General features: G+C 41.5%; 1 protein-coding gene across 11 annotated transcripts in view; it reads left to right on the forward strand.

Annotated features, from left to right (window-relative positions):
- The first annotated feature begins 10,186 nt into the window (after window positions 1-10,186).
- The window catches only part of Rcbtb2 (RCC1 and BTB domain containing protein 2), a 41,519-nt gene continuing 25,321 nt past the window's right edge, over window positions 10,187-26,384 (forward strand). Inside the window, exons 1-5 of one of the 11 annotated variants that reach the window (XM_027390154.2) lie at window positions 10,187-10,337; window positions 19,094-19,176; window positions 21,923-22,016; window positions 22,412-22,476; window positions 25,659-25,713. In XM_027390154.2, coding sequence (XP_027245955.1) covers window positions 22,460-22,476; window positions 25,659-25,713 — 72 coding nt within the window. In that variant the 5' untranslated portion in view covers window positions 10,187-10,337; window positions 19,094-19,176; window positions 21,923-22,016; window positions 22,412-22,459. Of the gene's footprint in view, window positions 10,558-10,793; window positions 10,903-19,093; window positions 19,177-21,922; window positions 22,017-22,411; window positions 22,477-23,269; window positions 23,282-25,658; window positions 25,714-26,384 lie in introns of those variants that run through there. The other 10 variants (XM_027390150.2, XM_027390152.2, XM_027390149.2 and 7 more) reach the window with 10 other exon arrangements.

Here is a 26,384-nt window from a genome sequence, read left to right on the forward strand (position 1 = left end):
TACAGACACTAAGAGACCATGGATGCCAACCCAGACTTCTATACCTAGCAAAACTTCCAGTCACCATAGATGGAGAAAAATAAGATATTCCATGATGAAGCCAAATTTAAACAATATCTTTCTACAAATCCAGTACTACAGAAGGTGCTAGAAGGAAAACTCCAAACTAAGGAGGTTAACTACACTCATGAAAACAAAGGAAATAAACTCACTGCAGCAAAACCAAAAGAAGGGAAACACATACACACACACTACTATCACCACTACTACAACCACCACCACCACCACCAAAATAACAGGAATCAACAATGATTGGTCAGTGATATTTGTCAATATCAAAGGTCTCACCCTACCTCTCCCCAAAAAAAGACATAGACTAACAGAATGGATTTGAAAAAGGATCCATCTTTCTGTTGCATCCAAGTAACACACGTCAACATCAAGGAGAAATATTACCTCAAGGTAAAAGGTTGGAAAAAGATATCCAAGCAAATGAACCTAAGAAGCAAACTCGTGGAGACATTTTAACTTCTAACAAAATAGATTTCAAATCAAAATTAATCAAAAGAGATGGGGAAGAAAGGATGCTTCTTACTCACCAAAGGAAAAATCCACAAAATGACATTTTAATTCTTAAAATCTATTCCCCAAACACAAGGGAACCCACTTTTGTTTAAAAAAAAATTACTACTACAGTTTAAAATCCCTTATTTATCATCACACACTGACAGTGAGAAGCTTCACACTTTACTCTCACCAAAGAGCAGGTCATCCAGACAAAGTAAACAAAGAAAGACTGGACCTAACAGATATTTACAGAACATATCAAGCAAACACACACACACACGCACGCACGCACGCACGCACGCACGCACGCACGCACGCACACATACACGCACACACACACACACAAATACCTTCTTCTCAGCACCTCATGGAACTTCTCAAAAACTGGCCACATACTCAGACACAAAGCAAGTTTCAACAGATCCAAGAAAATTGAAATAACTCCCTGAATCCTTTCAGACCACCATGGATTTAAGCTGGGTAGCGACCACAACTGAAACAACAGAAAGCCTGCAAACTTGTGGAACTGAACAAATCTATACTGAATGAAAAATGGATCAAGACAGAAATAAGAAGGAAGTAAATATATAATTCAATAAAAATAAATACACAGCATACTCAAACTTATAGGACACAATGAAAGTGGTGTTAAGAGGAAAGTTCATTTCATTAAGTGCCTACATCGGGCCCCTTTCCTCATAGCTTGGGGAATCCTGAAGAAGAGTAGGAAGGAAGATTGTAGGAGCCAGAGGAAATGGAGGACACCAGGAGAACACAGCCTAGTGAATCAACATAGCAGGGTTCACATGGGCTCACAGAGGTGGAAGCAGCAAGCCCTGGGGCTGCAGGGGTCTCCTTTAGGGACTCTTCTTCCAGCCTCAGTGTGGGAGCTTTTGTCTTGTATTGTTCTATTTTGTTTTGTTGTGTTTGGGTGCTGTCTCTTGGAGGCCTGCTTTTTTCTGAAGGGGTAGTGAGTGGATCCAGGCAAAGGGGATTTGGTGGGAGAGAAGATTGGGAGGAGTGGAAGGAGGGAAAACTGTGGTCAGGATGTATTGTTTGAGAGAAGAATCTACTCTCAATAAAAAGACTCAGCACACACACACAAAAATTAACTCATCCATTCAGCAATTTTTACAATGTATCTTGACCATATACATCCCATAATTTCTTCCACTGAACCCCCTTCCTCCTAAATAGTCCCCTCCTACTTTCATGTCTTTGGGTGTTGACCCAAAATGTTACTGTGTCGCCTCCGCTTGATTAAGAGAAGCCAAATGTAAATGCATGGGGCCAGAACACTGAAACACAAGTCAGCATCAAAATCTCACAATTCATCTAGAGATTGTCACTCTCAAAATATACTTTACTTACTTGACAGATAAAATTTGCCATCATAAACAACATTTGCTCCTATAATACATATATCTGATTAAAAGGGCTGGGGGCATTCTTGAGCTGGGGAATTCCTCTGACCTTTTAGTCAGATGCCTAAAAGGAAGATTTATCTGAACCATGAACTAGTTCAAAGCATCTCATAGGAGGAGGAAGACAAAGAATCATGTGAGGTAATGAGAACCAGGAAGACTGGTTAAGCTGGGTCCTGGAACTTCTGGTTACTAGGTGGCAGATGCTGGGTCTTAGGAAAAAGTATGACATGGAAGAACTTTAGTCATAAATGCCGAGGAAAGGGAAAGAATTCCAGGACATTGACCACAGGATGACACTGCCAAACCCTAACAGTTCAAAAGAAACCCTGTCAGATCCATACAGATGGCAGGAATTATAAGTAGGTTGACATGAGAGAGAGCAGAGAGTGATAGTGGCCAAGGTCATGGGGTCTAGTGGCATCTTGTCACATATTCTTGGTTTCTAGTTGCTGTTGTTATTTTTAAATATGGGTATTATTATAAAGTCCCGGATGACCTGAAGCTCACTTTCTTCCTCAGTCTGGCTGTGAACTTAGAGTGATCTTCCTGCCTCTGCACCAACTCTCTCAGCTTTTTGGTTTCTTAACAATAAAAGTCCTGGCTAGCTGTCAGCCCCCACTGTGAACTGTTGACTTGATACTAATTTCTATGTTTCCTACATAATCTTACTCATTTCTTCTCTATATTGCTCCATTTCATTGATGATGCCAGCACAGAAATCAGTCCACATACTAGCTAGGCCACTCCAGAAGACAGGGCTAGGAATTTTCTATAGCCTTTCTTCCAATTTTAATTTTGGAACTCAAACCTACTATATGGAAATTTATCTTATTATTTATTTATTTACTTACTTACTTACTTTTTGAGACAGAGTCTCTCTATGTACTCCTGGCCATCCTAGAACTTCACCAGGAACTCACCATGTAGATCAGGTTGGCCCAGAACTCACACAGATTTACTTGCCTTAGCTTTCAAAGTGCTAGGATTAAAGATGTACAGCAATATGCCTGGATATTTGTTTATTTATTTCGTTTCATTTAGTTCAGGCTTTCCTCAAACTTGTTTTTGTTTTTTATGTTTTTTTTTATTTTTTTAAATGTGCATTGGGGTTTAGCCTGCATGTATGTCTGTATGAGGGTGTTGAGTCCCCTGGAACTGGAGTTACAGACAGTTGTGAGCTGTCATGTAGGTGCTGGGAATTGAACCAGGCTCCTCTGGAAGAGCAGCCAGTGCTCTTAACCACTGAGCCATCTCTCCAGCCCCCTCAAATTTGTTTACGGAGCCTAGGATAACTCTGAATTCCTGATCCTTCTACATCTACTTCCTGAATACTGGGATATAGTTATGCACGATCATAGCCAATGTATGCAGTGCTTGAGATAAAACCCACGGCTTTGTGTATGCGAGGCAAGAAATTCACAGATATGAGTTGCTTCCCCAGCCTCCACATACATAAATATTTCAAAGTATAAAAAGAATTAAAATCTCCCTCTGTTTCTTGTTTCACTGAGATATGCCTTAGATCATCAATTCAGAGTGTACTAGGAGCTTTAGAAACATGATACTCAGCCCTGCAAATGTGATGAGGCATTAGTGCCATGGTTTTAGTGACTTGGGGCTGAAGCATCAATTTCTCACTTGGAGGTAGCACAGCTGATAGGAATCTCAGGAGAGGGGATTGAATCAATGCTGTGACTAAGTAATGGCATTTGAACCAAGTTTCTTCTCTGGGGCTCTTCACCTTTCATGCTGACCTATCCTTTGCAAATCTACCACTTGGGGTGGCATTTTTGAGCCAAAGCAGTCTTGTGAGCCTCTCCCATGCCAGGCTTAGAGGGGAGACAGTTTCAACCTTCTCCTCAGGTTGCAGGCATGAGTGGCTCAGGCTGGAGGGTTTTGGTCATGTTCATTTTGTTTGTTTGTTTTGTTTTTGTTTGTTTGTTTTTCTGAGAGAAGCTCCTGTGAGGCCTCTTTTACCTAATAAAACTTCAAGGGCAATCTGTTCCAATTTGGGCACCCAGCCAGTTTTATGGGAAGGCTCTTTCTAGCAGTCTCAAAAGAATGCTCTAGCCTAAATCTGTGAGGATCACTTCACTAGAGAACCTGAAGGTAGGACAAGAAACAAATGTCAAGACCACCATATAGACCAGGAATCCATGACCTCCTGTTTTTCTACTGAGGTAGAGGCCACATCTCTGTTTGTAAGTCAGGAGGTAATTCCTACTGTCATTCATCAGGTGAATGGGTGGACTTACCTAACTAAAGCACAAACCAGCAGCTGACCTGGCTGGGAGTTTTGTCACATCCATACTGAATGCCATATGAGTGTGAACTGTTGCTTCCTAGAGCTCTGACCTGGCAGTGGACCGAGAAAAGCTTGTTCTCAGGTTTCCTGCCCTTGCTGCCATATCACAGCTATGTGAAGATTCTAGTCAGGCTCTGAGAGAACAAGAGGCAAGGGCTATAGACTATGTAAGTATCTGATTATTTAATCAGTATTTTCTCTTTTCTGTTTCAAAGCCATTACCTGGGTTTGCCTGGACCCTACACCCACTCATTCTCCTCTATGCCATCCTCCAGATCTTTACCCATTTCATGTCTTTCTGTCATTTTCCAACTTCAGCGCCAAATCCAGGAGAGCAATGTAAGCTGCTGCATTAAATTTGCTGTAGCAGTTGTCTTGATGCTATTAGAATGTGGGGCATGCAATGTTGACTCAGTGTCCCTTGTCGCTATGTGATGGACTGGCAGGATCTATCATGCAGAGTCATGACTATAGAAAGAAAATTTTTATTCTGGAAACCTTGCATCTCTATGTGGGAACAGTGTGTGTGTGTGTGTGTGTGTGTGTGTGTGTGTGTGTGTGTGTGTGTGAGTGTGTGTGTGTGTTCAGGTGTGCCCACTTATATATGTGAGGAAGCCAGAGGTAAACACTGGGAATCTTCCTCTATAACTCTCTACTTACTATTATTTGAGATGAGTCTCTCACATTTGAGATGGGTTTTTCACTGAACCTGAAGCTGGCTATTTGGCTGGACTCTAGATGTAAAAAAAATTCCTGCCTGATGATCATGCCATGAGAAAAGTCATTTATGCCAGAAAGAAGGACTTATTTAAAAAGTCTTTTATTTATTTTTGATAAAGGATTATACTATGTAGAACAAACTGACCTTGAACTTATAGAGGTCCATTTGCTTCTGCTCCCTGAGCGCTGGCATAAGGGCATATATCACCATGCTTGGCCAAAAGGGACTTTTTAATGAGATTATGTATTTGGGAAAATATTGTAAGTAACATAAAATAAGAATTACTTGGAACCATACTTTAAAAATGTTATCATGCCATGAAAATTTAAACTTTATAGAACAATGCTGGAAAGTAGAAATTAACCATCATGTCACCAGTGAGACAGAATTGCTCTTAACTTTTAAGTGACTGCATTTCCAAGGAAGTTTTGGTATAAACATACTCATTCATGTCTGACTGTATGTGTGTGGTTCTAATGGTCTGCATCATACCAGAAAGGTATCTCTGTCAACATATCTAGGTCTCAGAACTAGAGATCATGACTGCACATAAGTATCTCATGTGTCACTGGACTATTCCATCCTTCCATGGTAGCTCCTCACACGGTGGGTGGTAGGTGTCTCTTCAGAAGCCTCCTGTGGACTTCCTGGTACTATGGGTCTATGGCCTGCACTCGTCACATGCCTGCCTCAGACACTGCCGAGTAAGAATGGGGCTATCAACTCAGAAGCTATGGATTCTTCTCTGTGATCAGCTGAATCTAAGCAAAAACCAGGGATCTCTGAAGGAGACCCAGGGATGAAGTCTATGAATTTGCAGTAATACCAAACACCTACAAGCCTGGCTGGTGATGCTTGGAGAATGTTAGTGATTGATTCATTATTTTTAAAACTGGTAAATTATTTTTAAAACTGGTAAAAAGCTTCTTCTGCTTTTCCTGTGTTGATTGGGAGTCACCAGGGAAAAACATCTCTATGAAAGTGTTCCAGCTTGTAAGTCAGCAAAAAACAATACAACACCACCATTTCCAACATCTACTGCTTGCATGGACAATGACCAATGTCAGAGAAAAAAGCAATCCTATTTACACGCACTGATGGAAGGGGTCACTCTGCCTCAGAAATCAGCTTGCCAAGAAAAGAAAAGAAGGAAGGAAGGAAAAAAGGAAGGAAGGAAAGAAAGAAGAAAGAAAGAAAGAAAGAAAGAGAAAGAAAGAAAGCCAAGCAAAACTAGATACAATCAAGACTCTACATCTACTTAGGGCAAGTAACTTGACTTTTCCAATTAATAAGTTGCATGAAACCGAAGAGTCAGGGGAGGGAATTAATTTATGGATTAAAAGGAAGAGGTAAGGATTATAACCCAGTCTCTGTGCCTGACCTCATTCCAATCCCAAGTCAAACTGCCAGGGAATTGTGGCACCCTTTAAGTACTTGAGAACTTAGACTCTGAAAAAAGTGTTGCATGGCTATGAAACTAGTGGTGGTTTTTGTGGGTGTGATAATATTTGGTTGCAATTTTAAAGATTCTTTATCTTTTAGAGACATTCTCTGAAATATCAGTAGATAAATAAGATGCTTCCTATAAGCATGGCGGTAGTGAGAAGAAAGTACTAATAAAACAAGGTGGGTCACAAAGTACCGCCTGCTGAATGAATCCCAATTTTATTTTTATTTTAATTATTCTGTGTTAATATATTTTTGTTTTTTTCCTTAATTTTAAAAAGTGCAGCTTTTTACTCTGCCATGCTTTAATTTCCCCAAACAGTGGGTTATAAAATATACAGGTCATTCATTTCCTGAGTGCTGTTATGTGAATGGTAATGTTCTTTCCTGTTCATATGTTAGAGTCTGGTATCCAATGTGGTAAAATTACAGAGTGGGCCTTTAAGAAGTACTTACTGTCATAGGGGAAGGGATTAGACTCCAGGGACCTCCCTCACCCATTTAGCTACTTCAGGGTAGTGTTAGCCTTTCCACAATGAGGAGACAAACAACAAGGTGTTGTCTCCCAAGCAGAAAGCAAACCTTTAGCAGACACCAGGTCTTCCCATGGCTTTACTTTAGGCTTCCTGGCTCCCCGAAATGTAACCAATACATTTCTGTTTATAAATTATGCACACTAAGGTATTTGGTGATGGCAGCCTGAATGGACAGACAACATGTTCTCCAATTATAAACGCTGCTGCTGTGACCAGCCTTCTACATGTTTTCATACTAAATTTCTAACGGTGAGATTGTTAAGTCGGAGAGCAGACTGTCTTCCAGAAATGTCTTCCTCTAGCATGCTGGGCTTTCGGTTACATTTTTAAAATATTCAAGCAATCCTAGGCTTTTTGCTAGTAGTCCATTAGGGTTGTGGGTTAATTTTAGAATAGACTACTTCCTAAGAATGAGGGCCTGCCTCTTCACTTTGCCTTGCCCCTGGGTAGTTTTGGTTGTCCTCACTGACTATTGCCTTTGTAACTGGACATCACTTTATCAATATTTCTGAAAGCTTTTCAGTTCATTTCCTTAAGGTTTCAAAGTACAGATAGGTCAGCCACAAAGTGGGAATGATTCAGGTAGTGTTTGCCTAGGGGATCCAGGAAAGCCCAGCTTTTCTGGTCTGCTTTTGTCCGAAGTCTCCAAAAGTACATACAAAGCAAAGCATGCAGATGATCGATCATTGTTTCAGTGGAGGGCTTGTCCTAGGCTATGATGTTAAGCTGGTGTAAATCAGGCTACAATACTGTACTATAAACATCTATAATACTCATAACCAAGACCTGCCTGCCTTGAACCCTGCTCTGCTCATGCCTATCCTAGCACCCTGTCTTCAATCTTGGTCCCTGCTTTTACAACACTTGGAAAGGACACTTTAGAGCACACCACTGACCACAAGTTTGTGCAAAATCCAAACAGCATTTGCTCCAGGAACTGAGGCTCCTGAACTGTCTCCTAGGCATCTTGCTGTTTGAGGCACAAGAAAAGATGAAGAAGAAATTAAATGTCACCTGACTTTCTGGGAGGGGTATGGGTGTTTTCTTTTCCCCCAAGTGTAGTCAGAGTTTCTGTGTGTCCCAGCAGCTGCTCCCAAATAACCAGACTAAGACTTATCATTAATTATAAAAGCTCGACTGATAGTTCAGGTTTGTTACTAGCTAATGCTTACATTTTAAATTAACCCTATTTCTTATCTACACTCTAACACATGGTAGTACCTTCTTCAACATGGCATGGGTCATCTTGTTTTTCTCTGCATCTCCTGTGACTCCTGAGTCTTTGCCCTCCTTCCTCCCAGCATCCTCTCTGCCCTGAAAATCCTGCCTAGCCTAGGCCACTCAGCTTTTTATTAACAATGAGAGCAACCCAGTGTACTCAAGCCTTACATAGAACAGTCAAAAAGGTAACTTCCAGAGGCTACCACTAGACAGCTGCTATCCTGTGAATGGATAGTAAGCTACTCCAGCTCCATGACAACTCCACCTTCTAGGACAGACATCCACAAATACCTTTGAATTTCACTCATCAAAAACTGGGAAGGAAGCTGGGCAGTGATGGCACAAACTTTAATCCTAGCACTTGGGAGGTAGAGGCAGGTTGATCTCTGAGTTTGAGGTCAGCCTGATCTACAGAGTGACTACCAGGACAGCCAGGACTATACTATGCTCAAAAAGAAAAAAAAAAAAAAAAAAAAAAAAAAAAAAAAAAAGGAACCACTTGTGGCTCGCATCTGCAATCCCAGTGCTTGGGGGGGGGGGTTGAAGTATTAATCTCAAAAGTTCAAGGTTAGTTTTAACTACTTTGTCTCAAAAAACTTTTTGAAAAGAGCCATGTATATCATATGACCTAAAACATCTGCACTAATTTCAGTTCTCATAACCATCACTATCATACTATATTACAGTATTAATTATGCATAAGCATCAACTTTATCCCTATATTTATTAGATAAACTCTTAAGCTGTTTATTATTGACTGCATGTAGCCATTTACTAAAGGTTTCTTTGATCAAAAATGACTATTGAGCTGGGCATGGTGGCACATGCCTTTATTCCCAGCACTAGGAAGGCAGAGGCATGTAGATCTCTGTGAGTTCAAGGACAGCCAGGGCTATTACACAGAGAAACCCTAACTCAAAAAAACAAAAACAAAAAAACAAAACAAAAACAAAAGACTATTGAACATTGCCACTTTAAATAACCAATCAAAACTTTCCTATCTCTTTGACCTATTTCTGTAGAATAACTCTCTTACCATTGTATATTTATATCACTAAAATAATCCCTGTATTCATCATGGTTTTTATTGTTGGATACTACTTGTTGATATTTTATTTAGGATTTAAAAAATATGTCATTTTTGTTAGGCTTTGTTATATGAAATATTAAACAGACCAATGCTCCATTTTAAACGCAAAGATTTGGAGCCCATAAAAAAAATCTATGACACGAATTTCGAATTTTTTCTGACCTTCCACATCTAGTCTGGATTTCATTTTCTAAAATTATCTTGAATCCATTTTCTGTTCTCTTTAAGCCCAACCCACTGTTGTACTATATTCATGGGCTGTTGGTGTTCTGCCTAAACTGGGCTTGTAGCCTCCAGGCAGTGAACTTGCTCAAGACTAAGAATCATGCGGACCTCTTCCAAAAGCCCTTTGTGGATCCTGTGACCCAGGCTGCAGCTACACTGCTAAGGCCTTTATCATTTGACCCACTTTTCCAAGTCATTTGGAAAGAAACCACATGGTCAACCGTAAAAGAGGACGTGCTGGAATGAAGAGATGATGGCCCTGATTCCGGGCCTCATCTGTAATTGTATGGCTGGAGGCAAGTTACCCAAATCTCCCATGGCCCTGATTCCGGGCCTCACCTGTAATGTATGGCTGGAGGCAAGTTACCCAAATCTCCAGTCTCCCCTGTAAGTGGGCGATCATGTACTACGAAAAGCTGAAGCCAAGAAGAAAGTAGATTCTTTTAAAATTTCAACTGAAAATCAAACATATATACTTATAGTGCACCGTTTTTTGATATATGTATACACTGTGTGATGGCAAAATCAAGCAGGGGGAGGAGGGAGATTATGGAGTTTGAGCCTAACTTGCGCTATTAGGGAGAACCTGTTCCAAAATTATCTATTCTCTTAGCAGCTTTTGGTGTGCACTCTTAATAACAGTAGCCACCACACAGTCCACAGTAGCTTTCTTGAGCTTGCTTGCTCCTCCTAACTGAAATTTGATCACTAGCTTCCCCAGTGTCCCTTTTCCCTAGTCCCAGTAACCACCGCTCTACTCTTTTGGTGTGACTTTTTAAATGCTCCTTAAATGACATCCGTAAGTATTTGTCTGGTGCCTACTTTGCTTAACATCCTCCAGGTTCATTCCACATCGTCCCAAGTGACAGAATTTCCTTCATCTTAAAACCGGACTGATCTCTGAGCCCTCGAACACCACACAATGAGATCGGCCTCCTGGATGGAGTTGGTAAGCCCGGACTAGCACACGTAGGTGCTCGCTTTGCTGCAAGCCGAAAAAAAACTCAACGTCTTTAAATGTAAGACCTAGGACTGGAGAGGCATGGGTTCCCCGAACTCCGGGAAATGGGGGTCCGGCCCAGGATCCCCACAGAGGCCAGGCTGCCGGCAGGGTCGCGGGTCCCCGGGCGGCGGAGGGAGGAGGGGCGCAGCGCGCAGCCCCCTCCCTTCTCTTTGTACCCCCTCCCCTCCCTCCCCTCCCCTCGTTTCTCTTCCCACTCCGCGGCCCCCTCCTCCCTGCACGGCTGAACTCCAGCGCAGCCCGCCGAGCCGGGCCGCTTCAGGGGGAGGCGCCAAGTCTCGGCTGTTCCCGGCCCCGGCCGAGCAGTCCCCGCGGCCCGTAGCCGAGCGGACGCGGCGCGGAGGTAAGCGTGCGTGTGGGCGGCGGGCTCGGGTGGGCCCCGGGGGCGAAGAGCGGGCGGAGGCCTCCCCCTGCGCCGTCCGGTACGCAGCCGCTGCGGGGGCTGGGCGAGCCTCCATCCCAACCAGGCCGCTGGCCCGGGCCCTGGCGCGCACGCGCGAGCCCGTGGGCGAGGTCGATGGCGCGGTTCTGGGTTCACGTTCCTTCCTGGGCCCAGGGACCACGCAGCATTGCGCATGCGCGCAGCCCTGGCCTAGGGTCCATTTTGGCGTCGACCCCAAACCGCGACTCTAGGATTCCCGCTTCCAGCTTGCGGGGAGGGCGGAGGGTGGGGGTTGATGCTGGTCCCCTGGTCTCCATCCCTTCCCTGCACACGGCGCGGACCAGCGGTGCTGTTTCCAAATCGTTCCGCCCGGAACCGCCTCGCTGACTCAGTGGCGCCTCACGCGTTAGGCCTTCGGTGGCTAAGTGCAGGGGGTGGCGGGAAGGCCTGCCTGGCTCTGCACCCAGGGCCGCCCTGAGATTTTCAGCTTGCCTGTTGTGCATTACTTAGGCCGCAAGTGGAGGGGTTTAAAAGGCTGAAAACTTTCCCAGTGCCCCTCCTTGGCGTAGATGGAACTTCGGCCTGAGTTGAAGACAGGTTTAGAGCAGAGCTTTTGCCTTTGTTCTTTACAAGGTAAAGATTTAACCCGGATTGTAACAAAAGACACAAAGGAAAGACGCTTTTTCTAGCACACCCGGCCGTTGCCCTGGCTGCCCCAACTGCGCTCGGTCTCATCGGACCACTAGACGAGACAGTAGTGAAAAACAGATTTACTCAATGTGGCCGCGTTGGGAATTTCCTGACTTGAAGTTTAGGTTGAAATAGTGGCCAAGAGATAAGCATAAGAGGGCCTGGTCCAGGTGTGGTCCGGCCGGTCGTTGACTCATCCTGTCTTGGCTCCAGTCACAGTTCCTTGGAATCCAAAGCCTGATAGCTGAAGGAAACGACACAAGTGGCTCTCTTTAGAATTTCTTCCATCCTGCCTAAACCGCTACTTGGTGACTTAATCCCTGTCGGAGCCGAATAAAAGTGATCGAGTTCACAAACAGTCCTGTGGAACTTGCTTTTTTGTGTATGTCCTGTGATAGTCGACTGTTTAACGGATATTGGGTTTCTCTGTGTTTGCGCCTTCTCAGTAAAGTCTGTCAAATTACTGGCAATGGCATGTGGGTAAGTCAGTTTCAAGAGGTCAGGAACTACGATGGAGACAGTCTAACAATGCCATTACTTCTGTGCTTTGTAGTAACTGTTTGGAGATTCAGAATGCTTTGGATGAAATGTGACATCCTTGTTTCCCATTGATAGCTGCTCCATACATTTTACCAAGTAGCAGGGCCACCAGAATGACACTTATCTTAAATACAACACTCCCACCCTGCAGGCCTTGTTGCTGTTTGGGGGCTTCCTGAGTGGACCACCATTCCAGAGCCTGTGCATTTGTCCCATGGTCACATGGAAGTGGACTTTACATCTTGAAACAATGGCATCACTTCAAAGGGAGAACTTACCCATCCAAAATAGCCCCAGCTCTGATTCTCCAGCCTCTTGTCCAATCCTTGGCTTGGTAGCACTTGATGGCTATCTGATATTATACAAATCTATGGTTCTCTTGTGTCTGCCCCACAATTATTACCTATAAGGTATTAACTATGTAAGTGAAAGCTAGATTGAATTTAACTTTCTCTAGGGATACTTAGACTCCTCCTGTGCCATTTATTTTATAGATGTTATCCTAGGTGTTTGGGATTTAGCAATGAATCAAAAGATCACTCTTGGTGCCTGCATTCTTGTGAAAGATGATGAACAACCCACATTTAACAATTTTGCCAGAAATTGTTAAATGCTCTATAAATGAAATGGGGGTTGAGAGTGCAGAGGTGGCTTGTGATTTTTAAACACAGGTGAGCTGGGAAAGTAATATGTATGGTGGAATGAAAAGTCCTTTTAGAAGGAAATTACTTTCATGCTCTGTCCTGAGGCCTGCAGCAGGGCCACTATGACAAATGTCACTGTCCTTTATAGTGTATAGGTGAGAGTTGAAAGTATCCAGATTTTTCAACTTAACTCACCACAGCCATTGAAGAGACCTGAATCCTTCCCATAGGAGAGACTAACCAGAGAACCACTGTGGATGTGCCCAGAACAACTATATAGCCAACCCCCCATATCCTTAATTCTGTAAGCACAGATTTAACAAACCTTAAATTGGAAATATTAAGAAAGCACCTTTTGAACATATATATTTTTTTGGGGGTGGGGGGTCATTATTAACTAAGCAAGAAAAGATATCAAATTTCTGAATTTTTTTTCTCTTGCATGACTTCACTCTGTACTTCCCTAGTTCAAACGGTCCTGAAAGGACTTCTTAGCATCCTCCTCCAGCTGTCTAGTTCTAAGGTGACAGGTATCAAGCTTGGAGGGATAGCAACCATCTGCAAAGTACTTACATTGGGTATTACTTCTATGTCTGATTGAAAATACACAGGAGGGCTGAAGAGATGGCTCAGTGGTAAAGAACACTGGCTGCTCTTCCAAAGGTCCTAAGTTCAGTTCCCAGGAACTACATGGTGGCTCACAACCATCTATAATGAGATCTGGTGCCCTCTCCTATTTGCAGGTAAAACACTGTATACATAGTGAATAAATAAAGCTTCAAAAAAGAAAGAAAAGAAAAGAAAACACAGGAAGGAGGATGTGCCCTGGCTGTATGCACGTTACAGTTTCTGTAAGTGACTTGAATAGTCACAGAGTATGTATTGATGTAGTTTGGGTCCTGCAACAGCCCCACTGTACTCTGGTTTATTGTATCTTGCAATTGTTTCTTAAGGTCCCTGACATTAAGTCATGGAGATAGCCAGTGTGATGTTGTGTCATGGTATTCAGTGGTCTCTATTAGAGCTTTTGTACAAGCCAGACAGATCTAAGCAACCACTGGCTCTTGACTGTAGAGGACCTAGAGAAAGACATTGATAGAGAGGAATTGCTTCAGCAAAGTGTGGTTCCTCTGAGGTCTTTTATTTAAGTAAAGTAGGTCACATACACTCCATGTTCAAGCATTAAGAAACTATTACTTTATAGGTATAGTTGTAGGGAACTCTATTAATAATTTGCTTTTGTCCACAGGAGATTGTCATATTTAATTTCAGTTTTTACAGATCTGAAATGAAGATACTGCAATTTTCAAAGTTTACTTGGCATTATTACAAACTAAAATTGTCCAGGAAAAGGAGATGGTGTCAGAATTATCAAGGTGGCAGAGAGGTATTAAATCCTTCTGTTCAGGCTGAAAACAAGGAGGTCCATATGGAAATGCCCCCTTAAGCAGATCAATTGCCCCTCTTGGTCCTTGTAGCTTTTCTTATCCGGAAGGAACACGTGTCTCTTTCACATGGTTGCCTCATTCTAACAATATGATGATCTCTAGGAAATTCACATCATAATAGATTATTAAACATCAATCTGACACCAAAATGTGTGCTTTTAATATCATCAGCTTTGCTAATCTAACCTGAGTTAATATGCAGTGTGTGACCCTCCCCACCAATACATTCTTGAGCTACCAAGTGCTAGTGAATGAGAGCTAAACTGCAGTGTTTTCTATATCATGCCAAATGTAAACAAAAGGATTCTCAAGAGGAAACAAGTGGAGGCAAGTAATTAATGTTGTGGAGCCAACATTATAGTTACCACACCTGTTAATATCTACTTAAGTATTGGATGTATAAGAAATTCAATCCTAAATAGACTTATAAGTGGCTCTCTGTGTCTGCTCATGTCCTACATGTAGCAGGGTAAAATGTTATTTGTAGTTTATTTGACTGTTTTCCACTTGGTGATGACATTTTGTTATCAGTATCATCAGTGTTGTCAGTCTCAGTAATCTGAAGAACACTGTCAGCATTACTGTGGGCTCATTTACCCCAAACCTCACCGTCAAATTTGGAAACCTTTTTTGAAAACAATTGCAGCAACAACTCACCTATGCACCACGCAGTCAGTGTTTGCCTTCCAGAAGCATCAGGCAGCACTATTTCTTTTGTGAGCTTGCTGGCTTTCTCACTGCTCATGGTATAGTTCTGTCCACCTGCTTATAAGCACCCTGAGTGCAACTAGCAGCTGGTTAGGTGTCCTACTGTTATTATTGTTTGTGACTACCAGCATCTCATTCAAGAGGAGCTGAACTGCAACCAATGCGAGTGACAACTGAGTCCGCATTTTATTACTTTATATACTTATATTACCAATAACTCAAAGATGACACTAATGAAAGACATGAATGATACTTTTTAATTACTCAGCAAACATACTTGGGGACCCCCATTGGCATTTTCTTTGTCTGCAGCTCCCTTATGTTCTGATACCTTCCTACCACTTTGCTTAACCCTTTCTTTGCCTCCCTAATGAGTTCCTCAGATAGGAGAACTTGCCAGTAGCAACTTCTTATATATTATGTTGCTCAAGTGTGGCTTTAGAGATCATGGAATTGAATTTAAAAACAACTCTTAGACTTCTCTGAAGAAACCCCCCCCCCTTATTTATTTTCTTCTGGGACCACTTCTAATAGATAACTACCAGCATTTAGAAGCCTCTGGTAAACTAGCCTGTTTGCTGTCCACAGTACTTGAGAGTTGGATCTTCTGACTTCATAGTACTGTGTTTTGTTCTTTTACATATTTATTTTCTACTCACTGAAAATAACAAGCAGTAATTAGGCAAATGAACATGTGTTCTATATTCATCTTAACTCCTTTATATGTCACTTTCAAGTAATGTGCCACGTGTAGTTGTGGGCTTACTCATTAATGCTGATTAGTTCATCAACAGCCTGTATATACAGTGTATTCTTTGCTTTGTACAGGGACATGAATGACCCTGTTCTCTGCCAGGGTTAGGAAGGGATGTTTGTCATGTTATAAAGACTATCTTTTTATCTGCCAGTCTTCGACTACATCATTACTAATAGTGTAGAGAAAACCCTCAAAATACAATATATTAAATGAGGAGTTGTCTGTCTCAATCAAGGAGAATTTAGAAATAAATTATTAAATCATACAAGTTTAAGAAAACAGCTGGAATTAAAAAAAATACCATACAACTTATGATCCTACTTGATACTTATTTGGCTTTGAATTATTAGTCAAACATTGAAAGGCTGGCTCCTGGGTGTCCAGCTGTTGACTCCTGAGTGTCCAGCTGTGAGCCTTGGGCAGTAGAGATAGGGATGGAGCTTCCACTGAGAGAAGGCCTTCCTTTCTCGTTTTGGTTTGTTTATCAAACCATGATATCCCAGAATGTTATTTTTGTTACTTTAAACTAAATGAGGAAATGTAGAGGAAACTATTTTGCAGAGCTTACTATGATACATATATATATATATATATATATATATATATGTATCATATGTATATGTATATGTATATATGTGTGTGTGCCAAGTCATATAGCCTACAGCAGATGGGAGAGGCAGTGAAGTGACATTCAGTAGGACAGTAGGGCACCCCACTATCACCTCCTAGCAAGGGGCCAATTTATGCTATACCAGTCACTGAAGAATTGTCCTGATACAGATACCAGTCTCTATTCCGCCCTCCAGAAACACCGCCTTCCTGTGCAGAAAATGGGGGCACCTGGAAGCCAATTTAGAGCAGATGTAGCAAACACTTGTACTATCCTAGCATAGCTGATATTAAACATTTTTTTTTGTCCTAGTTCAGACTCTCCTTGCCAGGCAAGTATCATTCTATAGTATAATTTATTTTTAAAATGGCAGAAGAAATCTTGGCGTATCAGTCATCATTATCAATATTTTATGATATTCTCTTCTCTAGTAAAAGCAAAGTCAAAATGATAGTACTCCAATTTTAATATTGGTTAACCTTATCCTCCTTACAGGCTGGCTTTGAACCCCAGATCTTCCTAAGGACGGGGATTCTATGTGTGTGCTAGCACTGTGACTCGAAGTGAACTGTCTTGTGATTGGAAAATTCATTGTTATAGTTACGTGGAGTCCTTTATCTTTGGCATTACCTTCATCAAAACTTTTCTATGGGAGTCCTTCCTCATCAAAGCCCAGCCATGTATTCTTTTGTCATTGGCAACACAAAGAAGGAGGGCTGTTTTCTCTGTGCTCTTAAGCCTTATCAAATGGTCTGTTTTATCATTTTTGTTATATTGTGGTGTGGCAATTTGTTTAACATTGATAAATCTAGAAAATTATTTTTAGAGATTTATTTTTTAAGTGTGTGTGTGTGTGTGTGTGTGTGTGTGTGTGTGTGTGTGTCATTTTAACAACTTTTTTTTTTACATTGAAATATGATGGAAAATGACATAGGATGGTGAAGGGCAGAATAGCAGAGCCGTAAAGATTCACTATCTCATGTAGGAGGGTAAGAATTTTTTTATGAAATTTTGTTCCAGTGGTATATCAGTCAGTTTTGTGTTGCTATGACAAATGCCTTCGTAAAACCTTCACATGGAGGAAGATTTACTTTAGCTCATGGTTTCAGGCCTGTTGCTTTTGGCCTGTGGCCAAGAAGCACACCATAGTGGGAGTACATGGTGGCACTGAACTGCTTTCTTTGTGGCAGCCTGGAAATGGAGAGAGAAAAGGGCCAAGGATAAGATATACTCATAGGGCTGGAGAGGTGGTCCAGTGGTTAAGAGCACTGGCTGCTCTTTCAAGGGACCTGGATTCACTTCCCAGCATCCACATGGCTGCTCACAACTGTCTCTTAACTCAGTCTCTAGGATCCAGCACTCTCTTCCGGCCTCTGTGGATACCAGGCACACATGTGATTCACAGACAAACATGCACATATAGAAACCCATACACAAAGTTAAATACACACATATGCACATCCTTTCAGGGCATGCCCTCCGTAGGCCGTTTTTCCGAGATAGAGTTTCTTTATCTCGAAAAACCTGTCCTAGAACTTGCTCTGTAGAACAAGCTGGCCTCAAACTCACAGAGATCTGTCTACCTCTTCCTCCAGAGCTCTGAGATTAAAGGTGTGTGCCAACACTGCTCTTAGGCTCTACCTCTTAAAGGTTTTCATTGTCTTCCCGTAGCTCCTGAAGCTAAGAGTGCAGCAATTAATCTCTTGATAAGGTTAGAGTCTTCACAATCCAGTCACCTCCCAAAGTCCACCCCCAAACACTACTGCACTAGGGACCAAACCTTGAGCACGTAAGTTTTGGGGGAAATGTTTGAAATCCATACCATAACAGACTCCATATATTTATCAAAAAAAAAAAAAAAAACAACAAAAGTCAAAAAACCCCAAAGATGTTGTGGTGATCCAAATACTGGAATTGTTCTTCAGAGTGACTGAATTAATTTGTGGCCCTTTTAGCCTTATACAAGTATGCCTTTGTCTACACTATCACTCGGCACTGTTCCTGGTTGATATTTGCGCGTCTGGAGGATAGGGCTGGACTCACTGTGTTTATGATGAACTTGAGCAGCTTTTAGTGTAATGGCTGACTGCTATGAGTAGTAGCCTGTACCCTTGACCCTTTAGTCCCTTGGCATTGGTCAGTTCTGTATGCCACAACCATCTTCTCTCATGCATACGCCTATAAACATAGTGTGGGGGAGGTTGGTTCAGGATTCCGAATTTGAGGCCAGCCTGAGCTATACAGAAAAGCCCTGTCTCAATAACAAATGAAGAAGCCAAGGAAATCTTCCTGTACTTAGAGAAGTGTGAAGTTTGCCTTTTTTATATTTCATGTGACGTCTCTTTTGTTGAAGAGCACAATCAGACTTTATTTGGTGCTCGGGCATGATGACATGTACACAGGAGGCAGAGGTAGGTGGATCTAGAGTTCCATCTACATAGTGAATTCCAGGTCAGTCAGGGCTACATTGAAGACCCAGTCTCAAACCAAAGCCAAGTTTCTCTAATACATTCTTTTGCATCTGTTTCACACTGTTAAAATCCTGTCTTGAAACTTATAAAAAGTATCCAAAAGTTGCACCTTCATTTTTTAATATTTTATATTTGAGTACCTCTACTGCTAATTTTTTAATAAGAGAACTGATACAATTTAAGAAACAGTTTCCTTTAATAAATAATGGGTTGTTAACTTTGGAAAACAGCATAATCTCTTTTTCAATTTCTTTAATAGAATTTATTTGTGTTTATATTTTTAGTCACGTTAACTCTTTTCTAGAAGACAGCTTTACAAGGATCTAGAAGGACCAAATTCGGGGCTCCAGAACTCTCCAGCGACCAGGTACAGATGTTTGTGGAGGAAGGGCTCCTAGCCATTGTGTATAGAGTAAAAGTATTTGAAATGGGCACAAGAAAACTTAATAGTCACTGCAATAGGATCAGGCAAATCAACTGTGGACTTGTGAAATGATGTCATCATTTACAAGGTTCACACTTGAGAATCACTAAAATTTCCAAGAAATTGCAAAACAAATCTCAGAATGTTTTTGGTAATTTTGAATTTGGTTTAGGCCACGTTCGTGGTGGGTTAGACATTCCTGCTGAGGGGGTCCAAGAGCAGCAGCTTTGGAAGCACCCCTGGATTTCCGTCTAAGATCTTCTCTGATTGGCAGTTCCTATGGGTCAGGTTACTGAGGCATCCCAAAATAAGGCATAGTGGCTGTGCCTTATTTCTGTGATTACTGTCTTGATACTGCAAAGATTAAATGAGGTGTCAACCTGCGCTCTAAACACCAGTGTTTTTCACACCTTTCGTGTGGTTTACAGTGCTGATGAAAATAGTACAAGAATCTTGCAGGTAACAGGATGAGGTAGCTATAACCTCCACACACTTTACCCCAAGTTGTAGAAAGTAGAGAAATTGATTTTCTCTGTCTTATGTGTCACTGACATGGTGGAAAACAAGTTTACCATTTTTTAAAAACAAAACTAGGGGATGTGTTTTCATAATTTCATGTTAGTAGTTAGTCTCTAAGTTCTTTTGAATTTTGATTAACACTGAATAGTATAAAGTTAGTATTATAGTTAATCCTAATTGGCTCCAATGAATACTTCCTCTTTGAATATGTAATTTCCATATGCCATGCAAATAGTTACGTTTTAACCTGACCAATTCAATAAACAGAATGAACTATATTTACCATTTTTAAGGAGTTTGTTATACTTACAGTGATCAAAGAAAGATACTGAAAGGAATCATTTTTTTTTCCTACTTAAAAATAGTCAGGATTCCCAATCGCTGACCTTAGCACATATGAATGTTCTCCTTTCTTTTAGCAACGGGAGACCTAATGGGTGGTGAGGGCAGTTATCTCTGTTTGTTCCTTTTTCTTCTCTCCGTTACCGTCCTCCCCACCTTTGAATTCTTTTCCTCTTTTCTTCTCTTGTCTCATCATTGTCTTGGCTTGTTTCTTCTTCCTTTCTATTTCTGTGTTGCTGGCGTTGAACCTGGAACCTCATACATGCTAAGCCAGTGAGCTCTCATTGAGCTATGCCCCTAAGCCCAAATGTCTCTTATTAGTGTTAAATAAGCAAACAGTGTTAACAGTGAGGATGATGCTGAAAGAGGGCAGGGGCACCCCTAAATCCTTAGGGTAGGGATTGTAGCTCAGTGTAGGATGCTTGCTCTGCATGGGCAAGATCTGAGATTTGATCCCCAGAAATGGAGTGTGGGAGAGTGTCTCAAATGGGCATGCCAGCCCCTGATGTCTGGCCCCATTTTCCAGTACTTGGAACATCATATACATTCTGTTCTACTCTGAGCAATATGTGGTTCTAGTAGCAAAAGGACTGTCGTGTCCTCCCTGAAAGAGCTTGCCAATTAGCAGAGACAAGGAGTCACACAAGAAAAATGGACAAGGCAGCAAATGTGCGTGCTCCAGGTTGCAAAGAGAAGCGTTGTGGAACACAAAGGGCTAGCCCATGTGGCCGGTCAGGGGCCACAGCAGTAGCAGTCATGCGGCCTGTAAAGATGCTGGGATTTCAGTAGCTATGCTGAAGGGCTGTGATGGGTGATGCTGAGTAAATATGGCAAAAATATTCTTCTGGATCAAATCATAGAAATTTACAAGAGAAAAACTTGAAGTAATCACTTTTAGTTTTGGTTTTGGGTAGGCAAAAGTCTAGCCCTGTATTTCATCTCCCGTCCCTAAGTGAACTTTTAAATATAAGGATGCCTTTTAAAACTGACTTTCTAAAAATTGTTCTCATTTTAAATTCAGATTTTTCTAAATGTCTTACTGTTTATGAGACCTACTTACAATTGAAAAATTGAGGAAGATTTCATCAATGCTATATAAAACATTAATAAACGTCATGGGTGACATTTGACCTGTTTGATTTCTTTTCTTTTCCTTTCTTCCTTTCTTTCTTTCTTTCTTTCTTTCTTTCTTTCTTTCTTTCTTTCTTTCTTTTGGTTTTTCGACACAGACTTTCACTGTGTAACAGCCTTAGCTGTCCTGGAACTGGCTTTGTAGACCAGGCTGGCCTCGAACTCACAGAGGTCCTCTGGCCTCGGCCTCCTAAGTGCTGGGATTAAAGGCATGCATCTTTTTTAATCTAGCTTTTTCTAGTTCTATTGCAGCAAATACCAAATAAAACGCTGTGATAAAAAGCTTGCAACATACATTGCATTTAAGTAGACAGAGCAAACCTAGTAAATTAGACAACATTAAATGTTATTAAATGTAGTTTTATTAAATTGGCTTTTGTAGGTAAACACTGCTTTAGTTTGGGATAGCTAGTGTATGTGTGTGTGATGGTTGAACCGTAGTGAAGATTCTTCATGTCTTCAGCAGGGAGGGCTGTCCCTGCTGTCACCTCAACTCTTGCTTTCACTTTGATGTGATAGCAGTCAATTACTAAGGAAAGAATATTCAGTGATCTTGATACATACTTGGTGGCTTTTGTTTCAGACTTTTTGTTGTTGTTGTTAAAGTCCAGGGCAACAAGCTGCATTCATTAATTCATCTGTTCATTCATTCATTTTATTCATCCTTTTAATTTATTTCTCCTTTGTTTTTTTCCAGCTTAGCAGATCATACAGTCTTCAGGAGCTGAAAATTCCTAAGTCTGGTCTTCACCGTGATTTGGAACTTTCCAGTCTCAGAAAAGTTGACCAAGGTCTAGAATTTGTTTTTCCCCATCAATAGAAAAGTCATCTATGAGATGGAAGTTTTGCTAATTTCTTTGTAGATAGAAAGACCTCTGTTTCTTCAGGATGACCTTCCCAGATTTCAGGAAGATAATTCCCTTAAGAGTTCCTGAGTACTTGTAGGACTTATAGCTGTTGACTCCCGTGCTAAAGGCTTAATCCCTCTATCATCCAATTCACCATTTTGGGACTTATGTTCCCTATTAATTAGAAGTAAAGTTATTTTGTTTGTTTGGTACAAGGTCTTGCTTTGTTGCCTAGGCGTCTTAGCCTCCCAAATGCTGGGAATACAGGCACCTGCTTACTAAAGCAATTTTCTCCTTCTGGCATGGGCTCCTGATTTGACCACATCCTTTTTCCTCAGGGACTGCACAGGACTGAGTCCATATGGAAGAAGAACTACCTGGTTTCTATGGAGAAAGTGGCAAGGTTAGAAAAAAGCATGCCTTGTAGCATGCATACTTTGTTGCATGAACCATATTTATTGTTCACCTGGTGAGAGAAGCAGTGAGATCATACAAGTCTTCCTTGAAGAAGATGCAGTGTGGGGCCTGACAGACGAATAAATAATTGTTTGGGGGATAGAGTATGTTCACAGGGCCAGCAAGGAACAGATGTCACCTGGGGTTTGGAAAAGGGCTCCCAGGGATGGTGGTATTTGAACTTGATAAGGAACAAAGGCTTCTGCTCACAGATGGTGACCTGTAAAAGGTTTTGTTTAAATAATGTTTATTCTTTTCCCAAATATTGAAAAACATTAAAAAAATAGTCATAAGAAGATGTGCTTCCAATTCATCATGCTTTTATTCTTTTCCATCACATCTGAACATTACAGTCAATCAGCTTAAGTCCATGCAGTATCCAGTGAATACTGTCTCCCATGCAGTATCCAGTGAGTACTGTTTTCCATGCAGTATCCAGTGAGTACTGTTCCCATGCAGTATCCAGTGAATACTGTCTCCCATGCAGTATCCAGTGAATACTGTTTCCCATGCAGTATCCAGGGGATATTATTCCCCATCTAGTATCCAGGGGATATTGTTTCGCATTCTGTATTTAGTGGATATTGTTCCCCATCCTATATCCAGTGGCTATGGCTTCATATCTTTCAGCCTGTCTGTTGGTTGTTGTATCATTATGTTAAATTTACAAAGTATCTGCTCACCTCCATGAAACAGTTTAATATTAACTATTACTTTCTTTTGTCTTTTTTCTACTCTAGGAAATAAAAAAGGTAAAATTTAATAAATTATAATAATTTCATAAGTATATAAAGCCAGCATAGTGGACAGAATAACCTAAGTTTTGAAATTCTACCACATGCTGATATGAACGCTTGTGAACCCTTGTAGGAATTTGTAAAAGTAGCTTAAAAACTAATAATAGAACTGAGAGACTTAGAAAGCAGTAGTAGAGGACTAACTGGAAAAAGGACTCAACAATCAAGAGTGCTTGCTGGTCTTGCTGAGGACCAGAGCTTGGTTCCAAAATCCTTGTTATGTGACTCACAATCACCTGCAAATCCAGCTTTAGGGAACCTGAGGCCCTCTTCTAGTCTCCATGGCCTTATTGCTTTCTCTCTCTCTCTCTCTCTCTCTCTCTCTCTCTCTCTCTCTCTCTCTCTTTCTCTCTCTCTCCCTCTTCCTTTCTCTCTCTCTGTCTCTCTCTCTCTGTCTCTCTCTCTCTCTCTCTCTCTGTCTCTCCTCTCTCTCTCTCTCTCTCTCTCTCTCTTCTCTCTCTCTCTCCATCTCTCTTCTCTCACACACACACACACACACACACACACACTTAAAAGGTGTTAATAGAAAAATTCCTAATTCCTCCTGGGAACAGATTTCATAAATTAAACAAATGAGTTCACAGAGTCAGTAGTGAAATTACCTAATTTACATATAAAATGTTACAGCTAGGAAACCTCAAAAGGTGCATTTTTTTTTTAGACATTGTTTTACTAGGCATGCCCAATATGTCGTTTTGATTTTCCTATATACGCTGTATTTTCACTGAATTGTAACAGCTTGCCAGTTTGCTGTGGTCATGTGCAGTGTGGTCACCCAGAGGATTTCTCAGTGGCTACAAAGTCTGTTCCAGACCACACACTCAGACTATCAGGGTGTATCTTCGTCTCTAATTCATTGCAGGTGTATTTCTTGTGTTAGGTTTTCCCTGATAGAGTATTAGCATCTCATTACTTGCATTTTGCAAAGAGATGCCAGCTACAGGTAGGGTTTTGAGGCAGGGTTTCTCTGTGGCTTTGGAGGCTGTCCTGGAACTAGCTAGCTCTTGTAGATCCACCTGCCTCTGCCTCCCGAGTGCTGGGACTAAAGGCATTCACCGTGCACCACCACCGCCCGGCAACCCAGTTTGTTTTCTTATATGCCCCAGGACCATGTCCCTAGCAGTGGGACCACCTATAATCGGCTGGGCCCTCCTACATCAATCATAAGACTTGCTCACAGGCCAGTCCTATGGAGACATTTTCTTGATTAAGATTCCCTCTTCACAGATGACCCTACCTATTGTGTCAAGTTGATATAAAAACTAGCCAGCACACCAGCTCGTCAGCTAATCCCTCACCTGACAGTGGGCATAGAGCAGTTAGAGACTCTAGCGAAGACATTCCTGGCACACAAAATGGTTGGCAGATGATCAAGGCTCCGACATGTACTTTGCAGCAAATCTTTGTGCAACTCTTGAATGTCCTAGTACAAAGTGCTATAATTCCATGAAGCTACTACTAAACATTTTTCCAAAAAGTATATGCATTTATGAAGTATGCTATCAGTTCCCTATGTAATAGTTCCCTCACAGACATGAAAAATGGCCTTGTGATGATTGTTGCCAAGCCAAGCATCTAGCTATCTGACAGACTTTAAAAGCAATACAGCAATACATTCATATGTGTGGTGTACACAGGCTATTTGTGGCTACTTTCCATTAGATTGTGACCTCCTAGGAGGGTATGGGGATGTCTTATCTGTGTCTTGAATTCAGTCATTCTACCATACCTGATATTGTCCTGCTCAGCAGCACTGACAAATGTAGGACAGCTGATCGCATCAATCTCATTGGAATCCTAGTGGTCAGGAAATCACAGGCTGGGTACTATACACATCTGTACAAGCTAACCAAGGAGAAAGCACAAACTTATGACTTGTAGACAGGTGTTTAGGAACTGGTTGGAATTTACCACTCGATTCTCAGTATTCAGGAAGCCACTTGACTTTGTAGCAAAGGGCAGGATAAAACCCGTAAACATGCTGAGAAACAGCTGAGGTAGTATGTAACCAGTCATTGATTCTTGGCAGTGCTTGCCGAGCTAACAGCCATTAAGGACTGTGGGTTTGCTGCACAGACGAGACCTCCCGCACTGTGCCTTCTTAAGGGAACTTCTTACTCAGCAATCAGGTGACGTGTAGACTCATGGGCCTCTCTATCTGTTCCCACCCACCTTGAAGGCGCTTATCTTGTGCGATTATGTAGTAAAATCTATGGTCTGATTATTGTGAAGACTAGAGATAATATATAAAAACTATAGAAGACCACTAATAACATCTCCTTTAGATTCTTTATGCTGCTGTTTCAAACTTTATTCTTCTTAAAATTTACAGAAGGAAAAAAAATAAAGCAGACCTCTTAGAAAATAAGATTCCTTCATATGAGGAGGTAGGTAATTTGCAATAGATGCTTAGACTAAAATCTCATATCACACTTCTGTTATCTGTGTCCTGCTTTGACAGTAAACAAAGTAGCTCTAGAAAGAGTTCTTTTTTTTATATGAAAACTCTGATTTCCACTACCATGGACTTAATTACATATAACACTACCATGTAAAGTCTTCAGTTTCCTGAAATACCCACAATAGAAGTAGGGACCTGTTCTATATATCTATACAATTACAGCTTCTTGTGTATATGAGACTTAAAAACTGCCAGATTCCAAATTGAGTTTTTCTTGCATACCACTTGCAAATGCTCTTGTATTGAAAGTAACTGAAGAAATAGTAACTAGTGCATCAAAATCAGTGATAGCCATCACTGCTGTCCCACATATGAAAGTAGGACCTATCTATCATTCTTGCCTGGGGAGGCATGGATAGGAGAGCTGGACAGAGGGACTTGCAGCCAGACATTAGACAGTTTTTTTTTTTTCTTCATTTAATCAGTGCTTACTGTACGCTCACCTTCATTCTCAGCAGCAACGGTGTGGTGGTGAAGGAGGCTGCCTTTGGCTCTTTGCTTGAGAACTGTGCTAGAGCAGTCTGTAAGGGCCCCAGAGTAACACGCTAATGGGGATGGGTGCTTGCAGGGCAATGCAGACATCCTCAGCTGACTTCC

The sequence above is a fragment of the Cricetulus griseus genome, assembly GCF_003668045.3.
Source record: "Cricetulus griseus strain 17A/GY chromosome 1 unlocalized genomic scaffold, alternate assembly CriGri-PICRH-1.0 chr1_1, whole genome shotgun sequence".
Classification (NCBI taxonomy): domain Eukaryota; kingdom Metazoa; phylum Chordata; class Mammalia; order Rodentia; family Cricetidae; genus Cricetulus; species Cricetulus griseus.